Raw genomic sequence first — 24,217 nt, forward strand, 5'->3', positions numbered from 1 at the left:
TGTTATTTGTTTTTTTCTGTTCAACTTTTTATCAATAAGTATATCCTGTACACTTGATATGAAACACATTTTATTTGTATTGCCTCCTACTTTAAAGGAGCCTTGTTTCCTCTCTTTATGTAACTTTCTCTCTATCTGTGAGATTGTCCTTTATTTTTATTTTTTGTTAATATTTATAAAAATTTCTTTTTATTGTCAATCTTACTTTTTTATACAAATATGTATTTATGTAAGTTTGTTGAACGAACGAACGAATGAATGTATATTAAAAGCACTTGTGCTTTAACCTACATTACAACCATTACAATTCCAAATATTCATACATCATTATGAGGATCATCTTCATAATTATTATGAGAGTCATAATATTTAATATGACTCATTCATTCACATTTACAAGTTTAACTATTAATCGCAGTACATTTGTGTTCGTTTGTCATTTTCCTTTCGTTATTGTGTCAACACAGCAACAAGAAGGAGAAGCGAAATATTAAAAAAAAAAAAAACAAAACAAAACAAAACAATGTACAAAACCAACAATAACTAAGAAACCGAAAAAAAGAAATCATTACAAAGAGAACTTAAATGAATTGATTCTACAAAATACTCAATCTTTTAAACTAACGATCATCTAGGAGTACTTAACTGTTATCATAAAGATCAATTTACAATAAAAGCATAAGTTGCATTACAGATGTGAATTTCATCATTTAATCAATGAAATTTTAATGGTTAACTAGGTAACCCAACTCTTCATTGTATTAATGAAGAATGTATCATTAACTTTATGAACTTGTTTTAAGTAAATTGATAATTGATTGAATTAAAATATTTCATTAAGACTATGCAACAATTTCGTTGCCAAAACAATATAATTTCATTAATGTAATGTAGACCAGTATACGGCCGATTATCATTATAGGAAACTTTTACATTACCTGTAATAATATTAATGAAACAGGGGTTTTTATCATGATATATATTTCATTTATTTAATGAAATTATTATTTTGTGGTAAAAAAGCTTAAATCAGTGTCAGTTATGGTAGAGCTAGTTCATTCGTACAATCTTGCCAGAGGACCTCAATGAACTTTCTTCCTTTCTTTATGGTTTCGCTTCATGAAGTTGTTCCGTAATATATACACAAATTTTTCATACATTCAGGATTTGATTAAATAACATTTCGTATTATGCAAGAAATTCTTGTAGATATTATGGAACAAATTATTTAATTCCATTCGTATCATCTTGCCAAAGAACCTCAATGAACTTTCTTGCTTTCTTTTTTTGTGGTTTTGTATCATGAAGATGTTTCGTAATATATATAAACATTTTTCATACTTTCGGGTTTTTATTAAATAACATTTCGTATTATACAAGAATTTTTTGTAAATATTATGAAACAAATTATTTAATTCACTTCATTTAGACTGTACTCTGAAAATATTCTATGCCTAAAATATATACGAAAAATGTTGTTTTTTGTACTTTCTGATATTATTTAAATAGAATTTTGTACTATGCACGAAATTTTCGTAAATATTACGAAAAAATGATTTAATTGACTTTATTTTACTTAACATGGATCACAGAAATGTTCCACGTATTTTTCCTAAATTTTTTGACAACAACAAATAACACACATATACTTAGTAGGGTTCTATAAATCGACTTTCGAACAATCGACTTTTTGTCGAAAAAAGTCGAAGTCGACTATTTTGTTCCAAAAAAGTCGATAACTCGACTATATTCTGTGAAAAAAGTCGACTTTGGAAATAAAAGTCGAAAAGTCGGAAAATAGTCGGAAAAAGTCGGATAAAGTCGAAAATAGTAGAAAATAGTAGAAAATAGGAAAAAGTCAAATGTAGTTAAAAAGTCGGAAAAAGTCGAAAAGTCTAAAATAGTCGAAAAAAGACAAAAATAGTCAAACTGTCAAAATAGTTGAAAATCGAAAAAAGTCGGAAATCGTCGACAAAGGTCAAAAATAGTCGAAAAAAAAGTCGGAAAGTCAAAAAAGTCGAAAATATTCGAAAAGTTGAGAAAAGTCGAAAAAAAACGAAAAGGTCGAAAATTCGACTATTTACAAAGTCGAAAAGTCGACTTTTCGTTTCAACTATAGAACCCTAGTACTTAGATTCTGAATAGTGAGCTTGGAAACAAACAGTAGTCATTTACTTAGTAAATTAGATTTGTTGACCGTTTGACCTCCAATTATTAGCTTCTAAGACATTAAATCCTTTTTAATGGTAAAGGTAAATATTCATTAAAAAACTTTACAATAAAATCTTTACATAATCGGATCGGATCGGCATTCCTAAAGATTTCTTAACGAATTAATTATTTAATCTCTCTGAAAAACTTAAATGATATAGCGTGCATGAACACATACAAATCTACTAGTATAGTATGTTGGTATGTCGAAAAATACGTGCCACACAGTATTGACAATGAGGACAAGTAGTGGGCCTTAATGTGGGTGGTGGCGATGGTTCACAGTTCATTATACCGTTGAGCAGTCACTCACATACACATTCATACGTAAATATGTTAAGTAGGGATTGGTAATGGTAACAACGTTTCTAGGTTCGTTTCATTTTGGTTTTTATTTTGCAAGTTTTTTGTTTTATTTTATTTTTTGCAAAAAAAAAAAAACTTTAGTAACAACAAAAAAACATTAGCACGGCATGCTTTTGATGTTGTTGGTTTTGTTCGTAGGCGATTAAAACTTTTATCCGTTGTATTTATTGTTTTCAGTGTTTTTGATGATGTTGTAGTTGGTGTTGTTGTTTTTATTGTTGATGAGGTTTTTGTGGTAGCAAAACACATGACCTCATTCCATCAATAAGGCAGAGTGAGTAAGAGTGAAAATTTAAATAGGAGACAAAGTTAAAGATTTCTTTTTGTAGGAAAGCAGGAGATGTATTTTTTTGTTCATTTGCTGCTTAAAACTTAATGATTTTTTAAATGTACATAAATTGTATGTATAAGTGTGCGTTTGACAAATTAATTTATTCCAATTAATTGGAAATGTTTTGCTTTTAAAAGCCTCATTAATAAAATATTGAAGGATTTTGAAAGCCTCAATTTATCCTCCTCGCTGCGATTTCATTTCGCTTGATTTAACTTTTAATGTAAATATGCACATAAATAAATTTACAACAAAAATTTTAAGATTTATTTTTGTTGTATTTAGCTGTAATTGTTTGTTTTTACATTGAAACACGTTAATTGGAAATCCTTCTCTTGAAAAGGTTGATTTTCTTGTTCTATTTTTTAAATTTTATTTTACTTTGTTGTTGTTTTTGTTTTGACTGAATTTGTTTTATTTTTTTTTATTCTTTGCTCTTTTCCAACAATTGTAGGTAGTTTATAGTATATTTTTTATACATGTTTATTTCGTTTTTATTGACCTCATAACCTCGAACAAAGAAATGTGTGTTTCTAGTGAAAGTTTAACTTAATTCTCTGGCAACCATTTTTACTGCACTATGGGTATGGTTAACAAAACTTGACTTCGTTTTTGTGGGATTTAAATATATCTTTAAACAAATATTATTGAAAACTTTACTTTAAAAAGAAAAACCTAAAATTCTTGTAACAACTTCCTAACAATCGTTTTTATACCCTACACCACTTTAGTGGGGACGATATATTGAATTTGTGCTGATGTTTGTAACGCACAATAATATTGGTTCTAAATCCATCTTAAAGTATATCAATCGCCTCAGAAACATTTTCTGAGTCAATTTAGTTATGTCCGTCTGGCCCTCCATCCATTTAAACCTTGTAATCAAACTACAGGTCGTAGTTTTGAAGAAAATTCAATAAAATTTGGTACATAATCTTCTATAAGCCTCCGAATAGGGCTTATAAACCTTATTATACTAAATATAACATATGTGTTACATTTGTGTGTACATCCTGCTTATCTCCAGGTGAAAAACCCCCCTTTGTGAACTGCACATTGTTAAAATTCTATAAGAAAAGTTATAGTCCTACTTTATATCACATTTTATGTTAACTGCGCAATTTAAACAAATTTATTTTAAATCTGTTTTTAAACATAATCTTTAAAGCCAAATAAAAAATGTTAAAATCCTTCACAACTCCTAGCAGCATTTAAATTTAAGTATTTCGTTAAAAATTTTCTATAATTTATACAGCTTTGTTTTTGCAAATTGCCTAAAATAAATTTGTGTTTAAAGAAAAAAATTTGCAATTTTTTTTAACACTTGTTTGTTTAATGTCTATATTGAAATTTTTAATGTTCATATTAATTTAAAGCAATTTATTTTATTAAACAATGTTTTAATAAACTCCTACATGTTGGCTGTCAAAGCATACAACGTGATTTTGAATATTTACATCTCATTAAAAAGCTTTAAATCAACTTAATGAATGAAGGTTTTTTAAAAAGAAAAACTTTTTTCTAGCTACTGCGTAATTTTAATGAAGCCACAATAAAATAAAGTCTTTAAAGGTTTTTAAGTAATGAAAACAATAAAGAACAAATTTGAAGAAGGTCTTTTTTATTGAATAATGGCGTCTTTAAAGATTAAAGAGAGTAAAAATATGCTATAGAATATATATGGACAGCACTTTTTTTAACTTTCAAGACGTATACTTAATATTTGTAGAATCAACATGTATACGTATAGGTGTCTTTAGTAAAAGCAGTTCAATTTCACAATTCGAATGATCACAAGTTTTAGCAATAAACTTTTTTCATATGGAACGTTATTTAAGATTGTAATATCCATCTTCAAGATTAAGAATTAAAAATAAGATTTTTCTTACTTTCAAGGCGTATACTTAATATTTGTAAGATCATTAAATTATCAACACGTATACGTATAGATGTCTTTAGTAAAAGCAGTGCAATTTTAAAATTCGAATAATCAATCATAAGTTTAAGCAATAAACTTTTTCTCATATTAAAGGATCTACTACCGATTTAAGGTTTTTCATTTAAACCTTTATATTTGATGATTTGGGTAAAACTTTGTTTTTGTGATAATTTTCTAACTTTTAACTTTTAAGCATTATTTTGAAATCTGCAGCCGGTTTAAGTTTTCTTAAGTTAAAATATTTTTGATGAAAACTATAACTGATCGCAGAAATTTTTCTTCAATTGGATCAATTTTTTTTTAATTTTAAGGTGTGCTGGTGTTTGTGTTGTTGTTTGTCGTGTTTGTGAGGTTTCTGTTGATGTTTATTGGGTTTGTGTTGATGTTTGTAACTTTCGATTATATTGTACCTAAAAGTATACCAATCTGCTTAGTTTCATAGTCTGAGTCGATTTAGCGATGTCTGTTCATATTAACCATTTAACAACTGTTTGCAATTTTGATCATGATCTTCTATTTTAGCAGGGACAAAATGGTTAAATTGGTTTGATTTGAATTGAAACACCTGCATAAAGCTTTTGTGCTTATAGTTATGATCATCATGATCTTCTATTTTACCAGCAATGAAGCCTTGATGAAAAATATCCATCAATAAATTGCTTAAATACATCGAAGGAAAGATACAATTCAAATTTAATTATTATGAAAAAGAAAATCATATTTTATTCTCATAACTGGTAGATAGGGTATTATTAGGTCGGCCTAGTCCGACTATAAATTCAGACAAGATTTTCTTTTTGTCTTGAATTAATATTTTTACATTAAATTTATTATACATATTTGTTATAAAATTCAATTAAATTAAATTTTATTTATTTTATATAAAAATTCGTTTCCTTCTTGGAATTAAATAAAAATAAAGAAAAAAAAATACACACACGCACATATGTATACAAACATGTAGGTTTTATTTAATACTAATAAAGACTTACGGTAAACATAAAATAATACTCATTTTATAACATTTCCGTTTCCTCTTTTTTCAATTCAATTTTTTGTTTGTTTATTTTCTTTTTCACAGAAAATCGACTGCTGCTGTTAACACAAAGACGCTGGAATGTAATAGCAAGGAATGAGCAAAAGAAAATTAACAACATCATCTAACATTAAACATTTAATGAGAAAATCTTACCACTACAACAGCAACTACATACTAAATGACATCGTAGTCGTAGACATCATTTAATCCTGTTGTGTTAAACAAACATTATACATAATCATTATTTTTCAAAAACGACACAGTCTACAAGGCGAAAGACAGGGTAAAAGAGAAAGAGAGTAGCTAAGTATGAGTAATAGAGTTAGTGTGTGAGTTTATGAAAGACAGGAAGGAAAAATGTTCACCAAGTAGCAATACTTTGCTGCTAACGCTGTTGCCACGACAAGCTATTGCTGTCGCCGTTTAACACAAAATACAACAATAATACAATGTCAAATGTCAAACATGAAAATCAAGATTAAAAGGAAACCTTTTCCAAGTACTGTAACTAAATAAAACTTCTATAAAACTACGGTATTTTGTAGCTGCAGTCTCTTCACATCGCTTGTGTTTGTGTGCAGACACTCACCCGCTCTCACCCACATATATTCAAACATAAAGGACTTAAACATAAACATACGAATTATTATTATTATTATATGGATGTCATTATGTCGTTATGTACCGTTAAACTCAAATACAGTGAAAATTAAATACTAAACAGCAAGCAACGAGACCAAAAAAAAAATAATTCCAAATTTATTTGTGTCAGTCATTACGCTCTTTGTTGCTGTATATTTCTGAATGAAAAGACCCTGACTGAAGACAACAACAGCAACAAAAATACCCAGAAAATCCTAGTCATTCTAACATATAAATGAATAAAAATTATGACTGACTCACCAACTAAACGTATGGCTGGCTGACAGTTTCTGTTTGCTTTTATTTGTTAACATTTTTTTTCGATTCGTTTTTATGTCATTACCGTTGTGGTTTCTGCATTCATTACATTTTTTTCTCTACTCTAAACATCGACATCTTTGTCATATTATGTGGTGGGACTTCTGATTGCAGTGTTATATTTTTATCCTTTTAAATACGAGTTTTAACGAAATACATCAACGTAATGGGTGATTTACAAGCAACAATTGAATTTTCAGTGGAATTGTATAAATTTTTTAATGTCGACTTATTTCAAAGAGGGTAAGTATTTATTACTACTCATACATATGTTTTTGTTAATCTTAAGTTGAGAATTATTTATTTTAATTTTCTATCTATATACATATAAGAGTAGCGTTACTGACTGACTGACTCATCATCACGCAGCCCAAACGGCTAATCCTAAAAGCACCCAGGGTAAGCTAGTACCAACATAAAGGAAGTAAGAGAACTATATTTAAAAAACAAGGAAATCTTAGCTAAATATTTTTAGCTAAAAGTGCATTAGTAATACTAATATACTTGATGGTATAGCTGCTATTACTAGTTGGAACTAGTTAGGAGCAGTCATAATAGGAAAAGTTTCACAACAAAGATAAGCAGACTCAATTATGTATTTCTTGCAAACCAACTAAATAGCTAACTAACTAACTCACTAACTAACTAACTAACTAACTAACTAACTAACTAACTAACTAACTAACTAACTAACTAACTAACTAACTACCTAACTAACTAACTAACTAACTAACTAACTAACTAACTAACTAACTAACTAACTACCTAACTAACTAACTAACTAACTAACTAACTAACTAACTAACTAACTAACTAACTGACTAACTGACTAACTGACTAACTAAGTAACTAACTAATTAACTAACTAACTAACTAACTAACTAACTAACTAACTAACTAACTAACTAACTAACTAACTAACTAACTTGTTACCTATATTACTAAGACTAAGCTAACTATCTAATCAACTTACTAACGCTGGCAACCGTCATAGCTAGCTAACTAGCAGAATCTCTTAATCGACCTTGTGATGGAATACAAAATTACCCAAAGGATTCGCAAAGAAAAACTTAATTGATTGTACATGCCCTTTTCTAAAAACTCGACCTAAATAATGCCTTGCCACAATTGTCTCAAAATGTTCCAAAATGAACGGACTACATCAAAGTTAACAAGTCACAAAAATGACATCTGCTTTTAGACAAAATACATATGTATATGTACATGCCACTGTCTCACAATCAATCTTTAATAAACATTTTCATCCCGCGACATGGGTTTCAACCATAGCCCAAAGAATTTCTTTAAAACGTTTAGTTTTAGGTACCATCAAAAACAGCACAGTACTCTGATTTTGTAGTGACATTAAGGTACGGGAAAATTATCAAGACTAAATAACCCAGTGGAATGTTAATAACGGATACTACTAACTTTCCGACTGTAAGTACAAAAATTAATATGAACAAATGTTTTCGTTGTGTTAAAAGTTGCTCTTGAATTATAATTACGACTTTGGACTCATTAGAAACGCCACACGAAAAAGTCCAACAGGGGCAAAAAGTCATTCTCTTAGGGTGCGATTTTTTCAATCCTGCTAGAGATAATCGCAATTGTTACAAACAAAAAAACTACAAGAAGAAAAGATGCTTTAGCTGTGTTGGCAATAGAAACTAATACCATTAAGTTGACTCTAATTCATCCTTGAAAAAACATCAGATTTTCTATGTAAAATCCGAATAACACGATATATCTAGTTTATAAGCATTAGAATTTAAGCTGATATTATTAGTTATCTGCAGTGTTTGTCAATTTTGAGTCATGCTTAAAAGAAAACGAATCCCAAACTCTTAATTCTTGAAGATATTAATCTGATTTCTGATCACAGGAAATCTGTTTACAATCCATAACATTTCTTAGGAGATATATAGATTCAAAGCTAACCTGACAAGAATTTTTCTTCAAACTAATTACAAAATCGACGTATATTTTCTACATATTCTTCAGTTATTATAAGGACTCAATTATTGTGACATTCAGGCATGACTTAACAACAAAATCACTAAAAAAAAAGAACAAACAATCTCATCTTCACAGTCAACTGAACAGACACTTCAAATTAAATTTAACCACAATGTCAATCGCATAGAGAAAACTAAAATACATATAAAAAAACTGACAATTGTTTTTAAATTGTTCCCCTTATAGTTGATGAAAATGTTTTTTAAAGTGACCATTAACCTTTATGTGTATAACTAAATAAGCTAATGAAAAATAATAGAAGAAGAAGAAAAAAAAGACAAGTGAAATACTTAAAAAAGAAACGTTTTGATTTTCTCTTTACAGTTTATATCAAGTACGATGTAGCCTGCGTGTCTCACCCCGTTTACCGGTACAAATCGAGACCACAATACCAGAAACCACAGCTAATGGCCAGCCAGCAGCACAGCCCATTATATCGAATGGAAGTGGTGGTGGCGGAGGTGGTAGTGATGCTGCTAATACAAATACTAACAGTAATGGAAGTGGTAACAGTGCTGGCCTAGGTGTAGGCGGAGGAGGAGGAGGAGGTGGTATTCTCGGTTTGTCTAATGGCAATAATATTGTTGTTGTTGGCGGCGGTGCCATTGAAGCAGACCTAAGAGATCAACAACTTCATCATCAACCCTCCGATATACCACCACTACCTAATAATGTGCACAATTTAGGTTCGGCCAGTATAATTAATGGGGCGGGGGCCTCACGTGTTTTTCAAATACTCTATCGCAATGAAGAGGTGACATTACGTGATGTAATATACTTTCGAACACATTTATTAGGTGAGTATAAATGCCTTGGTAATAACTATAAGTATGCGAGACATTGCACACATAACATCCTTCGATTGAAGCGACCACCTCCCACTTTTTTGGTTTTTCATCTGATTTAAACACATTTAGTTTGGTTATACATAGGAGCTGGTTAATGGTGTGTGTATTGAAAGATTTCATTTTCATGTTTCAATGTTTGCTTAATGTCATTATGGACAAGCAGACTAAACAAATAAAGAAGAAAAGAAAAAAGAATCAAGTCATGAAATGAATATATAAAATCAAAGGTGTTCCTTCGGTAGAAAGGTGATTCAAATTAAAATGTCTTTCTTTCAAAATGACTTAGTCAATCAATATCTATATGTCATGGCGATATAACAAAGAAAACAATATGATACTTAAATGGTTTTTTGTTTAAATCTTTAAGAACTTTGATGAGTCGAAAAGTGTTATGAAAACGCGTTTATAAACGAGCGAATACATTAGGAAATCCGTGAGTCCATTACTACATCTTACACCGGGTTTTTATATAGAAAATTTCCACACAAATATTCTCTTTCATAGAAAATTGCTCCTTGATTAAATGCTATAGACTGTATAGACTTCCTCTCAGAATGAGAGTCATTTCTGTTTGAAATAAACAATTACAATTTTTACAAACTTTTTACATTTTCTAAAAATTTTCAATTAAGTTTGATTTCAAATAATTTATTCATGATTAAACCAAACCACAACTTCATCTCTTTACAAACCTTATCCCTTTCGTACATTCATGCGTTTGAGTAAAACTGTATCTGTGAGATTACAAATCAAAATTTAGGTCATAAAATATATGGGGGGAAAAAAAGACTAGAAAAATATATAACAAAAACTTCACTTAAACTACTTATTTTATTTAAAACAAATACTTGTAAAATCTACTAAATACGTACGTAAGCATTTGTTCTAATTATAAAGTTTTCCTTTCATATTCGCATTTTCATTAAGGAGAATATACTTCAATTAAAGGCTTTTATAGGCCATTAATAGAGGAAGTTCTTCTCTGGCACAGCTTGAATGGATGTATACTTTTTCTTGTAGTCTCGTTATGTTGCAAAAAGTACTATTCATACAAATTTGTGTTAGTAGTGATTTTGATCATAGAGAGAAGTGTTGAATACAACTTGAAGAGCATTGAAGTGGGCAAGTGTGTTTTAATTGAAATTATTAAATTAAATAATCTTAGACATTTATAAATAAATTTAAAACTCTTCATACCAAAAAGCAAGTAAGAAGGTATAGTCGGGTATGGCCGGCCATATGATACCCTACACCAGTATATTAAAAATGGGAATTAATTTTTAATAATAGAACATTTCATTTTTTCTTTCCACAATTCTAAAATATTTTACATTTTTTTATAAAAAATAAGTTTTCTAAGAGAGGTAATGGGGGCAAGGGTAAATATTGGCGACAGGGAAGTTTAACTGAACTAGAACTGAACTAGAACTGAACTAGAACTGAACTAGAACTGAACTAGAACTGAACTAGAACTGAACTAGAACTGAACTAGAACTGAACTAGAACTGAACTAGAACTGAACTAGAACTGAACTAGAACTGAACTAGAACTGAACTAGAACTGAACTAGAACTGAACTAGAACTGAACTCGAACTGAACTAGAACTGAACTAGAACTGAACTAGAAATGAACTAGAACTGAACTAGAACTAACTAGAACTGAACTAGAACTGAACTAGAACTGAACCAGAACTGAACTAGAACTGAACTAGAACTGAACTAGAACTGAACTAGAACTGAACTAGAACTGAACTAGAACTGAACTGAACTAGAACTGAACTAGAACTGAACTAGAACTGAAATATATTAGATCTGGATTTAAACTGTAGACTATTGACTAGTCTGTATACTAGTCTATGAACTAAGTGTACTACAATAGTAAATGAAGTGGACTACAAACTATTGACTCTGCACCAACTATGACTGGTCTACGAACTTGTCTTTTATATAATCTACGGTCTAGTCATTGCACTTGTCTGTTAGTCGGTCTATGAAGTTAATCTATTTACTTCTCCAGGGAATTGGCTATTGGAAATCTTATAGACCAGTCACTAGATATTATGCTTCAGATATTATAAACATAACATAATGAGTTTTACATTCTCTAAATTTAATTTTTAAACTATTTCGCTTTTAATTAAAAATTAAAATTCACTCTTCCATCAAATATATTCACTCATTTGTAAAAAGCCGAAAACAAAAGAAACCCCAAACAATTTCACTTTATAATCAGTTGTCGTTTTGTATGTTGCTGTAGCACAAAGTTTAAATACAAAAAAAATTGGCATCAAGTTATTGCATTTTGCACTACCATAAACTGTATAGCAAATCCCAAAACTAAAGAAAAATATAAAACTAAACATAAAATTGTTTTCGTCTCGACATGATTTGTTTGTTTTTACTGCCGCATTGCTGAGATTGTTTAACTATATGTTTTTTTTTTTTTTTGTTTAAACTCTTGCCACAATTCAATTGCTCACCAACATCATACTATGCTATTTGATGGGATTGAAGAAATGGCTTCTTTTAAATGGCTAAAGGCTTTCAGTTTATCTTTAGCTTGGTAGCAAAGTGTTTTTATAAATGAAATTCATACATTGATGCCTTAGTAATGAAGAAAGTATTTGGCACTTTAGTCTTTTGAAAGCGTCCAAAAAATAAAGTGGCCAAATGAATTTGGATTTGTAGATGCATTTACAGATATACATTACAGGCTCCAAGTTAAGAGGCTAAATAGCTAAATAAACAAAAATTTTATATTTTTAGTTTTGTATTTTTTATGTTTAGTCTCAGAAAAAGTAAATCTGTATTCTATTTTTAAAATAAATAAAGTCAGTTAAACTTTAAATTTTTTAATATATATTTTATAAAATAAAATATGATATTCTTAGTTTCAAACACAATAACAGTATTATTTATAGACATTTTTAGAACAATTTATAACGCCTAACCTTTCGAAGATATTTATCTACTCTACTCTTAATCTTGTATAAAAACTTAGCATTTATTAGGTAATACAATTTATTTGTTTGAGCTTTTTACAAACTTAAAAATTTATTTCATTCATTAATAATAATTGTCATGGTAAGCTGTAAACAATTGTTTAAGGTGTATAAATTAATATTGTTTTCTTCTTTATTTTACAAATATATTTTTATGAACTTTGTATATCGTTTATTTGACAGAGTACAGAAATATTTATTAACATTAAAAAAAAAGAAGTTAAATTAATAATACGCTATAATTTATTAATGATCTTTATTAAATTGTAAATGTACAATACAAAATCAATAAATTTGTGAATGAACTAGAACTGAAGTATATCTGAACTAGAACTGAACTAGAACTGAACTAGAACTGAACTAGAACTGAACTAGAACTGAACTAGAACTGAACTAGAACTGAACTAGAACTGAACTAGAACTGAACTAGAACTGAACTAGAACTGAACTAGAACTGAACTAGAACTGAACTAGAACTGAACTAGAACTGAACTAGAACTGAACTAGAACTGAACTAGAACTGAACTAGAACTGAACTAGAACTGAACTAGAACTGAAATAGAACTGAACATAAACTGAACTGTAACTTAAACTAAACTGGAACTGAACTTAACTAAAAAAATTTGTTAATTTTTGATAATTTTCGATGTATAAATTTTAAATTGATGCTTCACACTTGTTCTTTTAATCACAAAAGTTTTCCACCACAAATTGACGTCATTAATTCAACACATGCACGTAACTTTTCATTACCTCTTAAAAATAAATTCATTTAACCGTGTGTAAAATTTATATTTGTTATATTTTTTGTCATGTCATTAAACTGTGTCATTGGTCTTTCCATAAGCCCCAAAAAACCAACAACCTGCACTGCTATAGTAACAAGAGTAGCAGCAGCAGTAAACGAAGAATATTTTATTATTTGCTCACGTACATTAAAATTACATTGACCTGCATTTAAACGTACTGAGAGAGATAGAAGTGATTTTAGCGATTCTGTTATTGATTTTATGACACCAAACATCCATTGAATGTTGTTGTTGGCTGACAGCAAAAAGCAGTTAGTATGTCCATACATTTATAAAAAGTGATCTGATTTTTAAGTGTCTGTTCAGTATTTGTTTGTTAAATGATAAAAAATTTGAAATCATTTATAAAAAAAATTGATTAAAATCGAATAAGAATAAATAACATCAACAACATAAAATTTGCTTTAAATATCGTATTCAAGGTGAAATATACAAACACAGCAGATCTAGAGACAAAAAAGGCAGACGGGCTAGGTAGGTGCTGTGGCACATAATGAAATATTTATGAAGGTGGAAAAAAAAGCAAACATCCACAAAATGGTCATTAATTTTCTTATGAATGAAATGTTTGTAGATGTTTTGTCATGTAAAATGACAAAAAATAAAATGAAAAATGAAAATTAATAGATTCATTTTAGACATGAAAACAAAATTGTACATGTTAATGTTTAACTCATTAATTAATGGAAAACAAGAGCAAACACACACTTACTGAAATTAATAAAAATTAATTTCGTTCAGTTTTGTTCAAAATTAAAATATTTAAAGAGATTTAAGAGTTTTGATTAATCCGTAGTAGGATTTAGGGTCGAAAGTAGTCGTTTTGGATGTTTTCTAAAATTTTGTTTTCTCCTAAGTTACTTGGATCATACTTATATAAATGACTGACGGTGACATAAAAAGTGGTACACTGTCCAGTCCACATGCTCTACATTCGTCTGAATCCACAAGTCCAATTGTGTATACCTCTGCCCGTTTTTCTCAGACCTCGGACTTCCTAATTTTTTGAGTATTTCTCATCTGCTCTCATTAGGGTCACCCCTTAAGATCTTTGTGGCTCTATCCAACCTTTCATAAACATTAGCTCTGGGAGAGTATGCAATTAAAGCATTCTTACAAACTAAAATGGTCATAGATCTTTCAATGTTTAGAAACTCCATTTTCTCTCACGTTTTTGGATCATACTTCGAAAAATGACTGACGCTGACAAACAGAGGGTTCCACTGTCTTGTCCACATGCTCTACATTCGTCTGAATCCACAAGTCCAATTTTGTATGGCTCTGCCCGTAAACCAGTATGTTCACTTAGAGCAACCATAACCACAGACTTGCTAAGTTTGAGGGAATTTCTAGTCTTGCTCTCATTAGGATCACCCCATAGGATCTTTGTTACTCTACCCAACTTTTTATAAATACTATCTCTGGGAAAATATTCAGTAAAAGTTTTCTTACAAACCAATATGGTCATACATTTAACTTGATCGCTTGATGGCGCCCTAATTGCATTCTAGATGTCAGGAAATATGTTGAGCTCTGTGGGCGACATTAGTTAGTTAGTTAGTTAGTTAGTTAGTTAGTTAGTTAGTTAGTTAGTTAGTTAGTTAGTTAGTTATTTAGAGGTCATAAAGACTTTAGGCTGCCAGATTTTTGTGTTTCTTAGGATTTAAATGCTTTTATTATTTTTTCTTATTCTTTTGAAATAATTTAAAAATAATTTATTTTCTCCCTTCACTATGGTTTACTGTTTAATAAAATGCAAACTTTTTATCTCTAAACTGTAAAAGTTTTTCCATTGTTAAGTGACAGGATTACATTACTCGGTGTTTCCCTTTTCTGTGTCCTTTTTAATGTCTCTCTAAGTAAGTTTTTTTTAATAAAAGGATTATTTTTATTTTGTTTTGCTTTGTTATTGCAGTTGTAGTTGTTTACTTCATTTTAAATACACATGTAATTGCTGACAACTACATTTATTTATTTTTATAGATACAATTTGATTTTTTTACTTTCACCCTATAGCAACTATTATAGAGATTAAGGTTTACAATAAAGATGACACTTTAATGTTTCATGTACTAGCTATAAGGTGTCAGTGGTAAAAAACTTAGAACTTAGAAAGTTTTCCATTCCTCTCGACGGGGTAAAATGGTTTTCTAATTAATATTTATTTTTGTCTGTAATGTAGTTTCACTTTTTTAAGGCATTACTTCTTCAACTATAAAATCTTTTTAAGGTCTAAGTTATATGAATTTTGTGTATCATAAAATGCAAGCAATGAATGACATGTTGTTACTTGCAGATTTAATTTAAAAAGCTAAATTTAACATTAATAGTGCATCCTGCAATTCCTTTGTATCAAAAATGTATGCTTTCGATTTAATATTTATACAAAATGTATTTTATTATTCAAAATCTTTGTTTGCATTTATACAAGTACAAAATCCTTAAAGTAAATAATATAAAAACCATACATATACATTTATATACTTATGTATGTATATTATTTCATTTATATTTTTTAAAGCAAACAAACAGTTGATGTTGATGCTTTACCTTCAAAAGCAGAAGTAAAAACAGCAAAAAAAACTAAATGGAGATAAATTGTAATAAAACCAGTAAAAGCCATAAGCAATTGTATGGATTTTTCTTAATATTTTATTATTATTTTTTCGTAAATAATTTAAGAATAAGTTTGACAACTTTTTTTAAAAGATTTTTACATTTATGCTGCAATAAATTTATAAATAAATTTCAGTAAATATTTTAAAAGTTTCTCTCATTATCCCCCGTGTAAAACCTTCTTTTGTGTCTTTTATTTAACATTATTATTTTTAATAATAAATTTATTTTAATTTACTATTTACTCACAATTTGCAATTAACAAATTCATTATTTCTTAAATAAAATAAACTTTTATTTTTTTATAAAAATAAAAAACACACAACAAACAAAAATTGATGAAAAATGTTAATTAATTTTCAACTAAACACAACTGAAAGCTAATGCTTTTCTTCTCTGTTGTATGTTTCCATTTTGTTGTTTTCATTCATTTTTATTGGCGGCACGTAGTCTGGTTTTGTAAAACAAAACAAAATACAGACAAAACACCCACATTGTGGTATCATTGAATTGTTAAATGATTTTAATTAATTTGCTACATAAGTAAAATACAAATTTAAAATGAAATTATAAAAAATAATATATGAAAATAATAAATTCAAATCAAAACAATTTGTCTGTAAAAATTTTATTTATTTAATTGTTTAGGAGGCGTATAAGTGATATTGAACTTTCTTTTTAATACTCATACGTCACCAGATGGATTCACAATTTAGCTCAATTTCTCAAAAAAAAAAAAAATAGGAGGCCTATAAGTGATATTGAACTTTCTTTTAATATTCATACGTCACCAGCTGAATTCATAATTTTGTTTTCGTAGAAAGAAAAAAATGATAGAAAATCACTTTTTATAGAAACTTAAGATAAAAAATACACTTTTTATAAAAAATTTTCGACATTTTGTTAATTTTCTTTCTATATAATATTTACGATAAAATCTTCTTTTTAGAAAAAATATTCAATAAAATTATATTTTTATAGAAACTTTTCTGTAAAATTTTCTTTTTATTTCAATAACATTTTCATTTTATGGAAAATTTTCGATTGAATTTTTTTTTTATATAGAAAATTTTCGATAAATTTTTCTTTTCATAGAAAATTTTCCATAAATTTTTCTTTTTATAGAAAATTTTCCATAAATTTTTCTTTTTATAGAAAATTTTCGAAAACATTTTCTTTTTATAGAAAATTTTCAATAAATTTTTGTTTTATAGAAAATTTTTGATAAAATTTTCATTTAATAAATATTAATAAAATTTTTTTTGAAAACAAGAAAAATTTTCCAAAATTTTGAAGATTCTATAAGTTTTCCCAACAAAAAATCTTATTCGAAAACATTAAAAATTTTTAATAATAACAAAATCATTTCATTTATTTCAACATACTCTGGAATTTCACCAATTCCCAGCAATTTACCACAATTTTAAAAATATAAAAGAAAAACCCCAAAAAAATTTAAGCCACAAAAATATCACACGAATTGCAATTCATGCAAACTACACATACATATGCCAACAACAAAAACACAAAACAAATTAAAAAAAATAAATTTATTTATTTATTGCAACTAAAAGAAGAAAAATAAAAACAATATTTTTCATTAAATTCCTTAAATCTCTCTTTTTAATCTTTTATATATTTAATTATTTTTTGTTTGTGTTTTTCTCGTTTTTCTTGTCAACAGTTGACAGTCGTCATTTAAAAGAGTCTATAGAACGTGCAGAATTTTCATTGCAACTTGAATTGTGGTTTGCTGAACAGAATGGTTCTGCCTCGAATTTATCCTTGGCATCAACGCGTACATTACAACTAAACTTTCATCCAGGACGTGGTTTACACTATCACTTGCCCGTATTGTTTGATTATTTTCACTTGGCTGCCGTAAGTGTGGGCATACATGCAAGTTTGGTGGCATTGCATCAGCCGTATATCAAGTAAGTAATAAATAGAATAACAAATCATCTACACACATACATATGTATGTAGATACATCCCTATAGAAAGAAATACTGAATATCTGTATGGAGGTATTAAAAAGTGCATTCATTAAAGCAACAAAAACAAAGTTGGTGCAAGTTTTTAAGACTTCAACTAACTAACAACCATCAGCTTATGTCACGAAGAGTGATAGTAAACAAAATTCTTAGTTAGTTGATGGTGGTGTTGCAACACATGCAACAATATAAAAGTATGATGCCTTCGTCTGCAAGTATCCTTTTACACTTACCTATTCATACATACATAATATCATTCTATTTAGCGTTTTTTGTGCAGAACAATATAAAAAGACTTTGCAACACAAAGGTTACAAGAGTGAGCCTTCATTTTGTGTTTTTTGTTTAGCTATTGAAACTGGTATTTGAATAAAATTATGATGTTAATGATGGTAACGACGATTATGATGATGATCTTTAATGTGAATGAAGCCTAAAGTATATAATGCACTTGCTATAAAATCACATTATCTACACAACAGTAAATTCAAAACAAAACCACAATACACAGACTGGTATATGGCAAAACAAAGAGTGTTGAAAACATTGTTCTGTAGTCTTAAATTATTACAGCTTTTGCTAGCAAATGGTATGGGTATGCACAGTTAATCATTTCTTTAGTAACAAGTCTAGGTTTTAGTTTGTGGCCACTACTTTGATCTAAGTGATCTAATTTACAATAGCAACTGTTCATTTAACTTAGTAAATTCTCATCTCTCAGGAATTTAATCCTTCGGTAAAAGAGATCTCATTTTCGACTCTCAGTCAACTTATGAATATTTAGTACTTTTAATTAAAGCTATATGTGCAATCCGATGAGATTAACCCAACGGATATTCCCCAATTAACTACTAATTATGTCTTATCGTGTCCTGAATAGTTTTACTTTATTTAAAGGTAATAACGCCCCAGCACTATACATACGACTTTTCACAATATTAACGACATCATTTTACAGTGTAGTAACTTGACTTCGAACTTGAGCAAAAATAAATCTTTAAAATTCAAATCTTAACAAACCACACAAAAATTATCAAAGAATTCCAACAAAAAACAATGACCACTAATATAAATCTTTTTAAAAATCCTACGACTTAACCTTGAATTTGTTTAACGCCATTTACTTTTTTTTTGGGGAAAGACCAAAAGGTAATTCTAGAAAATATTTACTTTTTGTCATAGACAACTAAAAAGATGTAAGCCTTATTTTACTGAGAACAAATCATAAAAAGAAAATTCCATTAATATGTAGGCGTACTGTACTGTACAAGGGATTTTTTGTCAGACACCATGTCTTAATGCTATTCGTACATATTTATTTTGATTAAAATCTCTTTCATTTGAGATTCATTAAATTTGAAATTAATTAAGTGCAAGTTATTATGAAAATAATAATTATTTTAACGATGAAAAACAATGCACTGTGTGTGTGGGTGTAAGTGGTGATGTCTTTTGAAAGTAGGAGAATATTTAATAACTGTCTGCAGACTATGGCAAAAGTTAAATTTTATAAAATATTATATAAATTATGTATTAAAAGGTTTTTGTATTTAAGAAGTTCGAAAACGGAAACCTCTGAAAAATCCAAACCAACAGGTCAAAGATTTATTAAAAAAAAATATTGATTGGTTCTTAACAGGTCCGAATGGAAAAGGAAAAGACATTTAAGACAACAGGTTCAAAAGAAAAAGGAAAATACATTTAAGACGCTAGACTATAGACTAGACAATTGACAAGACTATAGACTAGACTATAGACTAGACTATAGAATAGACTATAGACTAGACTATAGACTAGACTATAGACTAGACTATAGACTAGACTATAGACTAGACTATAGACTAGACTATAGACTAGACTATAGACTAGACTATAGACTAGACTATAGACTAGACTATAGACTAGACTATAGACTAGACTATAGACTAGACTATAGACTAGACTATAGACTAGACTATAGACTAGACTATAGACTAGACCAAAAAATGTTCCTTCTATTGGCATTTTAAAAACACCAGTTTTGGCAAAAAACATCATTTACGGTCATTTACTAAGAAGTTAAAGGTATGATCTTAAGGATGATAAAAAATCGTTTTCCGAGAGTTATCTAATTCCTGATTTACAAAGTAATGTAGATAATTATGTATATAACTTTTAATCGTTAAACTCTTTCTACAACTCCTACAGATTTAATATCTCTTCACTGGTCGGGGGTCATTAAAACGTGTTGCAAAAAAACTTCATTTCATCAAAATTTCATACTCAGAAATACTTTCAAACACAGATTTAACAAGACTATATAAGAAAATCTATGAATGTTACTTTTACAGAATTCAACAGCCACGTCCAAAACTACAGGTCATTTTACCACCACATTTTATTTTATCATGGAATTTTAAATTGTCACAATTTTTATGTCGTCAGCATCGTGAAAAGTTTGTATAAAACAAATACTTTCTGTTTTCATTCATATTTTCATTAATATAACAATGTTTTGCTAGACGAACTTCATATATAGTACATATTATATTTTCACCTAAATGTATTCATATTTTTTACTGACATGTGTAAATAATTGTATACGAATGAATTTGTACTAAAATGAAAAGTTTGCTATTAACAAACAAGACCCCTGAATAGCATAGAGCTCGAGTCAATGTCAATTAAGTTAAAAAACAATACTAAAGGCATGTCCAAGAGAGCAAAAACAACCCTGTCCCGAAAAGAAAATAGTATAAACAAAAATGCCGTAAGTTATAACTCTTAAAGGGACATTGTTATAGTAAGTAGTTCTAGAATATACATGCTTTAACTAAAGTATAAATTGCATCTAAGGGTGGCATGAATTTACATTTGCCAAAGGGAAGTATGACATAATTTGATATAAAAGACTTCTAAAAAGCAGAAGAATCAAAATATAGTCAAAATATCTATACCGAACTCCAAAAAAAAAATAAGACGATACAAAGTGAATGAACTATGAAAAAAATTTGGAACTCTCTAGTTAAATAAGATACTGAACAGTATTTTATTATATATTCCTTTTACATGTCAGAAGGGCATTCCACAAATCGATTCTTCGAAAGTTTAATCTCTATAATATATTTTCTGTTATTCACTTAAAAAAGTTTTCATTAATTAACTTTTGAAATTGTCACGTGTTGGCATACCTTCCCCGTAGAAACTTACATTTTACATTTATAAAAATTGTGCTATGACTAAAAAAGTGTGTAAATAATAATTGTAGAATATTGCTCAAGTATCGCTACACTATTTACTTAACAAACTTAACTTATTCTACTTTTTTTTTTTTAACAAAGACTATAAATAACATTTTCATTACATTCTATGTAAAACAATATTTGTACAGCATACTAAACATAGAATTACATTATTTTAATTGAAAAGTTAAAAGAAAATGTTTAATCTTAATTTTAGTTTTATTTAAATTTATATTTTTTAAGTAAAGAAAAAGATGTACGAAGTTTTTTAAATTATATAAATTGTTAAGGTTACAATTGTTTAAGTCTTGTGTATAAATTGGAGAAATCTACATTCGACACACTTTGATCTTTAAACTTGTAATTTTTATAACCTCTAAAGCATCTTACATCGATCCACCACAAAAACTTTGTATCCATTTTTAATATAGCATCATGAATTCCCAGCAATAATAAAACGAAGTACTTCCAAAAGAATTACATTTATCATTACTTCGAAGGTATCACTAAGTTAATTTGTTTAACCATCTATGGACGTAATGTTTATTGACTTTCAAAGAAATGGAAATAATTTACTAAAGGAACATAAAAATTACTTCCTAAAAATTACTTCAGAAGTAGTTAATCTGGAATCAAATAAAATTTACATCCCGCCTATGACATGACTGTGTTAAAATCATTACTTTTTCTAGTCATTTTCAGTACTTCCATTAAGTTAGTTCTACATCATTTTCGTTTTTTTTTAAGTTGTTTTTTGTTGGATTAACTACAGAATCAATCGTAACCACTAAGAATATGTCGGACAGTGGCAGAGAAAGCACTTGGACGTTTCATTTTGTCCGGATGCTAAAAATGTTTTCTTTACTCTTAATAGACTTGGTTACATCTGCATAGATTTCAAGAGATTCATGTCTACAAATAGATAACCAGCACTTGATCTTTTGTCAAAGTCAAAATTTATCCTGTCCTTCACAGCTTCCCCTCGGCGGCATGTTACATAGGCGAGACCTCCGCCTCGGTGTTATTGTAAGCCCGGGGTATAAAGAGGTGGCCAATACCTCCAATCTGACCGGGATTGAAAAATTGGCTACAGTCTACTGCTTGGCTTAGTCCTTGCATAGATTGGCAGAGGTCATAGATACAGAGGTCATGATGATGTATAAAAGGTATCATATACATTTGATACCATTGAATTTCCTTCCTTGTCCAGATATATTCAGGGTTTACTCTGTTCATATCAGAATTACCACAGTGTGTCCCTGTGAGTCTACGGCTTATTGATGATCGCACTTCGGTCTACCGGCTACGTCTCTAGGTGCTGTTGCCGAATCCACAGAGGTCAAGAGATTAGATAGCTCGAGTACTCCAGCAAAGTACTTGTGCATGGACCGGTCAGAACCTATGTACAAAAATTGCCACCGGCGTTCTTTATTAACGAACAAAGGGGCGATGATAGACCGTTCTCAAGTCTACCCAGTGGTTGAAAAAGACCACCGTGGGATAAGGCCGTCAAGGCAGGTGCTCACGTTAAATTCTCGACATTCCTGTCCTTCACAACTGAACACGAGCTAACAGACTATGTCAGAAGATTCTTGTAATTTTCTTGATAGAAAAGGCATATTTATTGGTGGTACAGGTGCGTCAAACCTTTACTTTTAAACCTATAAAGAGCCATTAAATATCCTAATAAATTTTTCATCCTAATGCCCGCAATTTCAACAAATTTCCTCTTTGGTGTAAAAATATTTTTTTTTTGATTATTTATTGATATCTATTGTTAAAATTACGAACATATGAACAATATATAATCTAATATCTTTAAGATAAAATTCCCTACTGTACTTAGCATGGATATATCCATGTCTTGTATAAATTAATATTTGTACAAAAACTGTAAATATATCATTAATTCTTTTATATAAAGACTTTAAATTTGTTAATCCTATTCATAACTAAAGTTTGTTATAAAAATTAAAAATATGTATGTATTCTTTATAAGAATAAATATTATTTTATTATTTATTATCCAACACTCATAATATAACATGCAAAAAAAACAACATAAACCTAATTATTATTATTTTCTTTTTACATTTCAAATCATCATCTACATGACATTCATCATTCTCGTTTCATATAACAACAACTATACTACTCCCTGCAACTGACCTAAAAACCCCCTTTTTTCATTTTTCCCTCTTTTCTTTTATTTCGTTACTTTGGTTTCTTAATTTTTGATTCATTTATTACAACAACTTGCATAACGTCTGTATGTTCAAACGTACTCTATGATTACTCTTTCCAAATGTCCATCCATAATTTCACATGAAAGGAAAACACTTTTCCATTATTTAAGACGATGGTAAGAAGAAGCATCCATATTAAATTTATCATATTTTTTTTGTCATATTACAACACTTATAAAGTAGCAATAATGTAATGTGTAAGTAGTTAACACTATTTGTTAGTTACAACCATAGTTTTCTTTTATTCTTATATTTTTTTATTTTTTTTTAGCAAGAAAATTTGTTAGTTAATCGAAAATCATGTAGTTTGTACACATTTATTGTTTTAGTTGAATGAAAAACTACACCATTTCCAAGGGAATTTCAAAAATAATTGTAATAATTCTAGTTAAATTTGTATAATTTCAATAAAATAAAACTAACTAGTAATCTTTAAAACCAGAAAAACCTTAACGGGACTTAAGCTAAAATATAAACTTTACTGTTTCAATGAGATCATCATTTCAATAACCGATCGCTACCGGTCTAGATCAGTTCTTTAAGCGATCATATATTGAAAACCCCATAATTTACTGAGAAGCTATCATATGCAGATCATGAACCAAGTATCTCATAGA

The 24,217-nt window shown here is 28.8% G+C and overlaps 1 protein-coding gene and 1 long non-coding RNA gene across 3 annotated transcripts in view; one reads left to right on the forward strand and one right to left on the reverse strand.

Annotated features, from left to right (window-relative positions):
* The window catches only part of LOC124420023, an 87,573-nt gene that overhangs the window by 53,206 nt on the left and 10,150 nt on the right, over positions 1 to 24,217 (reverse strand). The window lies entirely within an intron of this gene.
* LOC111683124 overlaps positions 1 to 24,217 on the forward strand; it is a 48,351-nt gene that overhangs the window by 17,598 nt on the left and 6,536 nt on the right. Inside the window, exons 2-5 of one of the 2 annotated variants that reach the window (XM_046951506.1) lie at positions 5,929 to 7,089; positions 9,190 to 9,662; positions 17,824 to 18,073; positions 23,687 to 23,716. In XM_046951506.1, the coding sequence (XP_046807462.1) occupies positions 7,013 to 7,089; positions 9,190 to 9,662; positions 17,824 to 18,073; positions 23,687 to 23,716 (830 nt within the window). In that variant the 5' untranslated portion in view covers positions 5,929 to 7,012. The remainder of the gene's footprint in view (positions 1 to 5,928; positions 7,090 to 9,189; positions 9,663 to 17,823; positions 18,074 to 23,686; positions 23,717 to 24,217) is intronic. The other variant, XM_046951507.1, reaches the window with a different exon arrangement.

The sequence above is a fragment of the Lucilia cuprina genome, chromosome 5, assembly GCF_022045245.1.
Source record: "Lucilia cuprina isolate Lc7/37 chromosome 5, ASM2204524v1, whole genome shotgun sequence".
NCBI classification, from domain to species: Eukaryota; Metazoa; Arthropoda; class Insecta; order Diptera; family Calliphoridae; genus Lucilia; species Lucilia cuprina.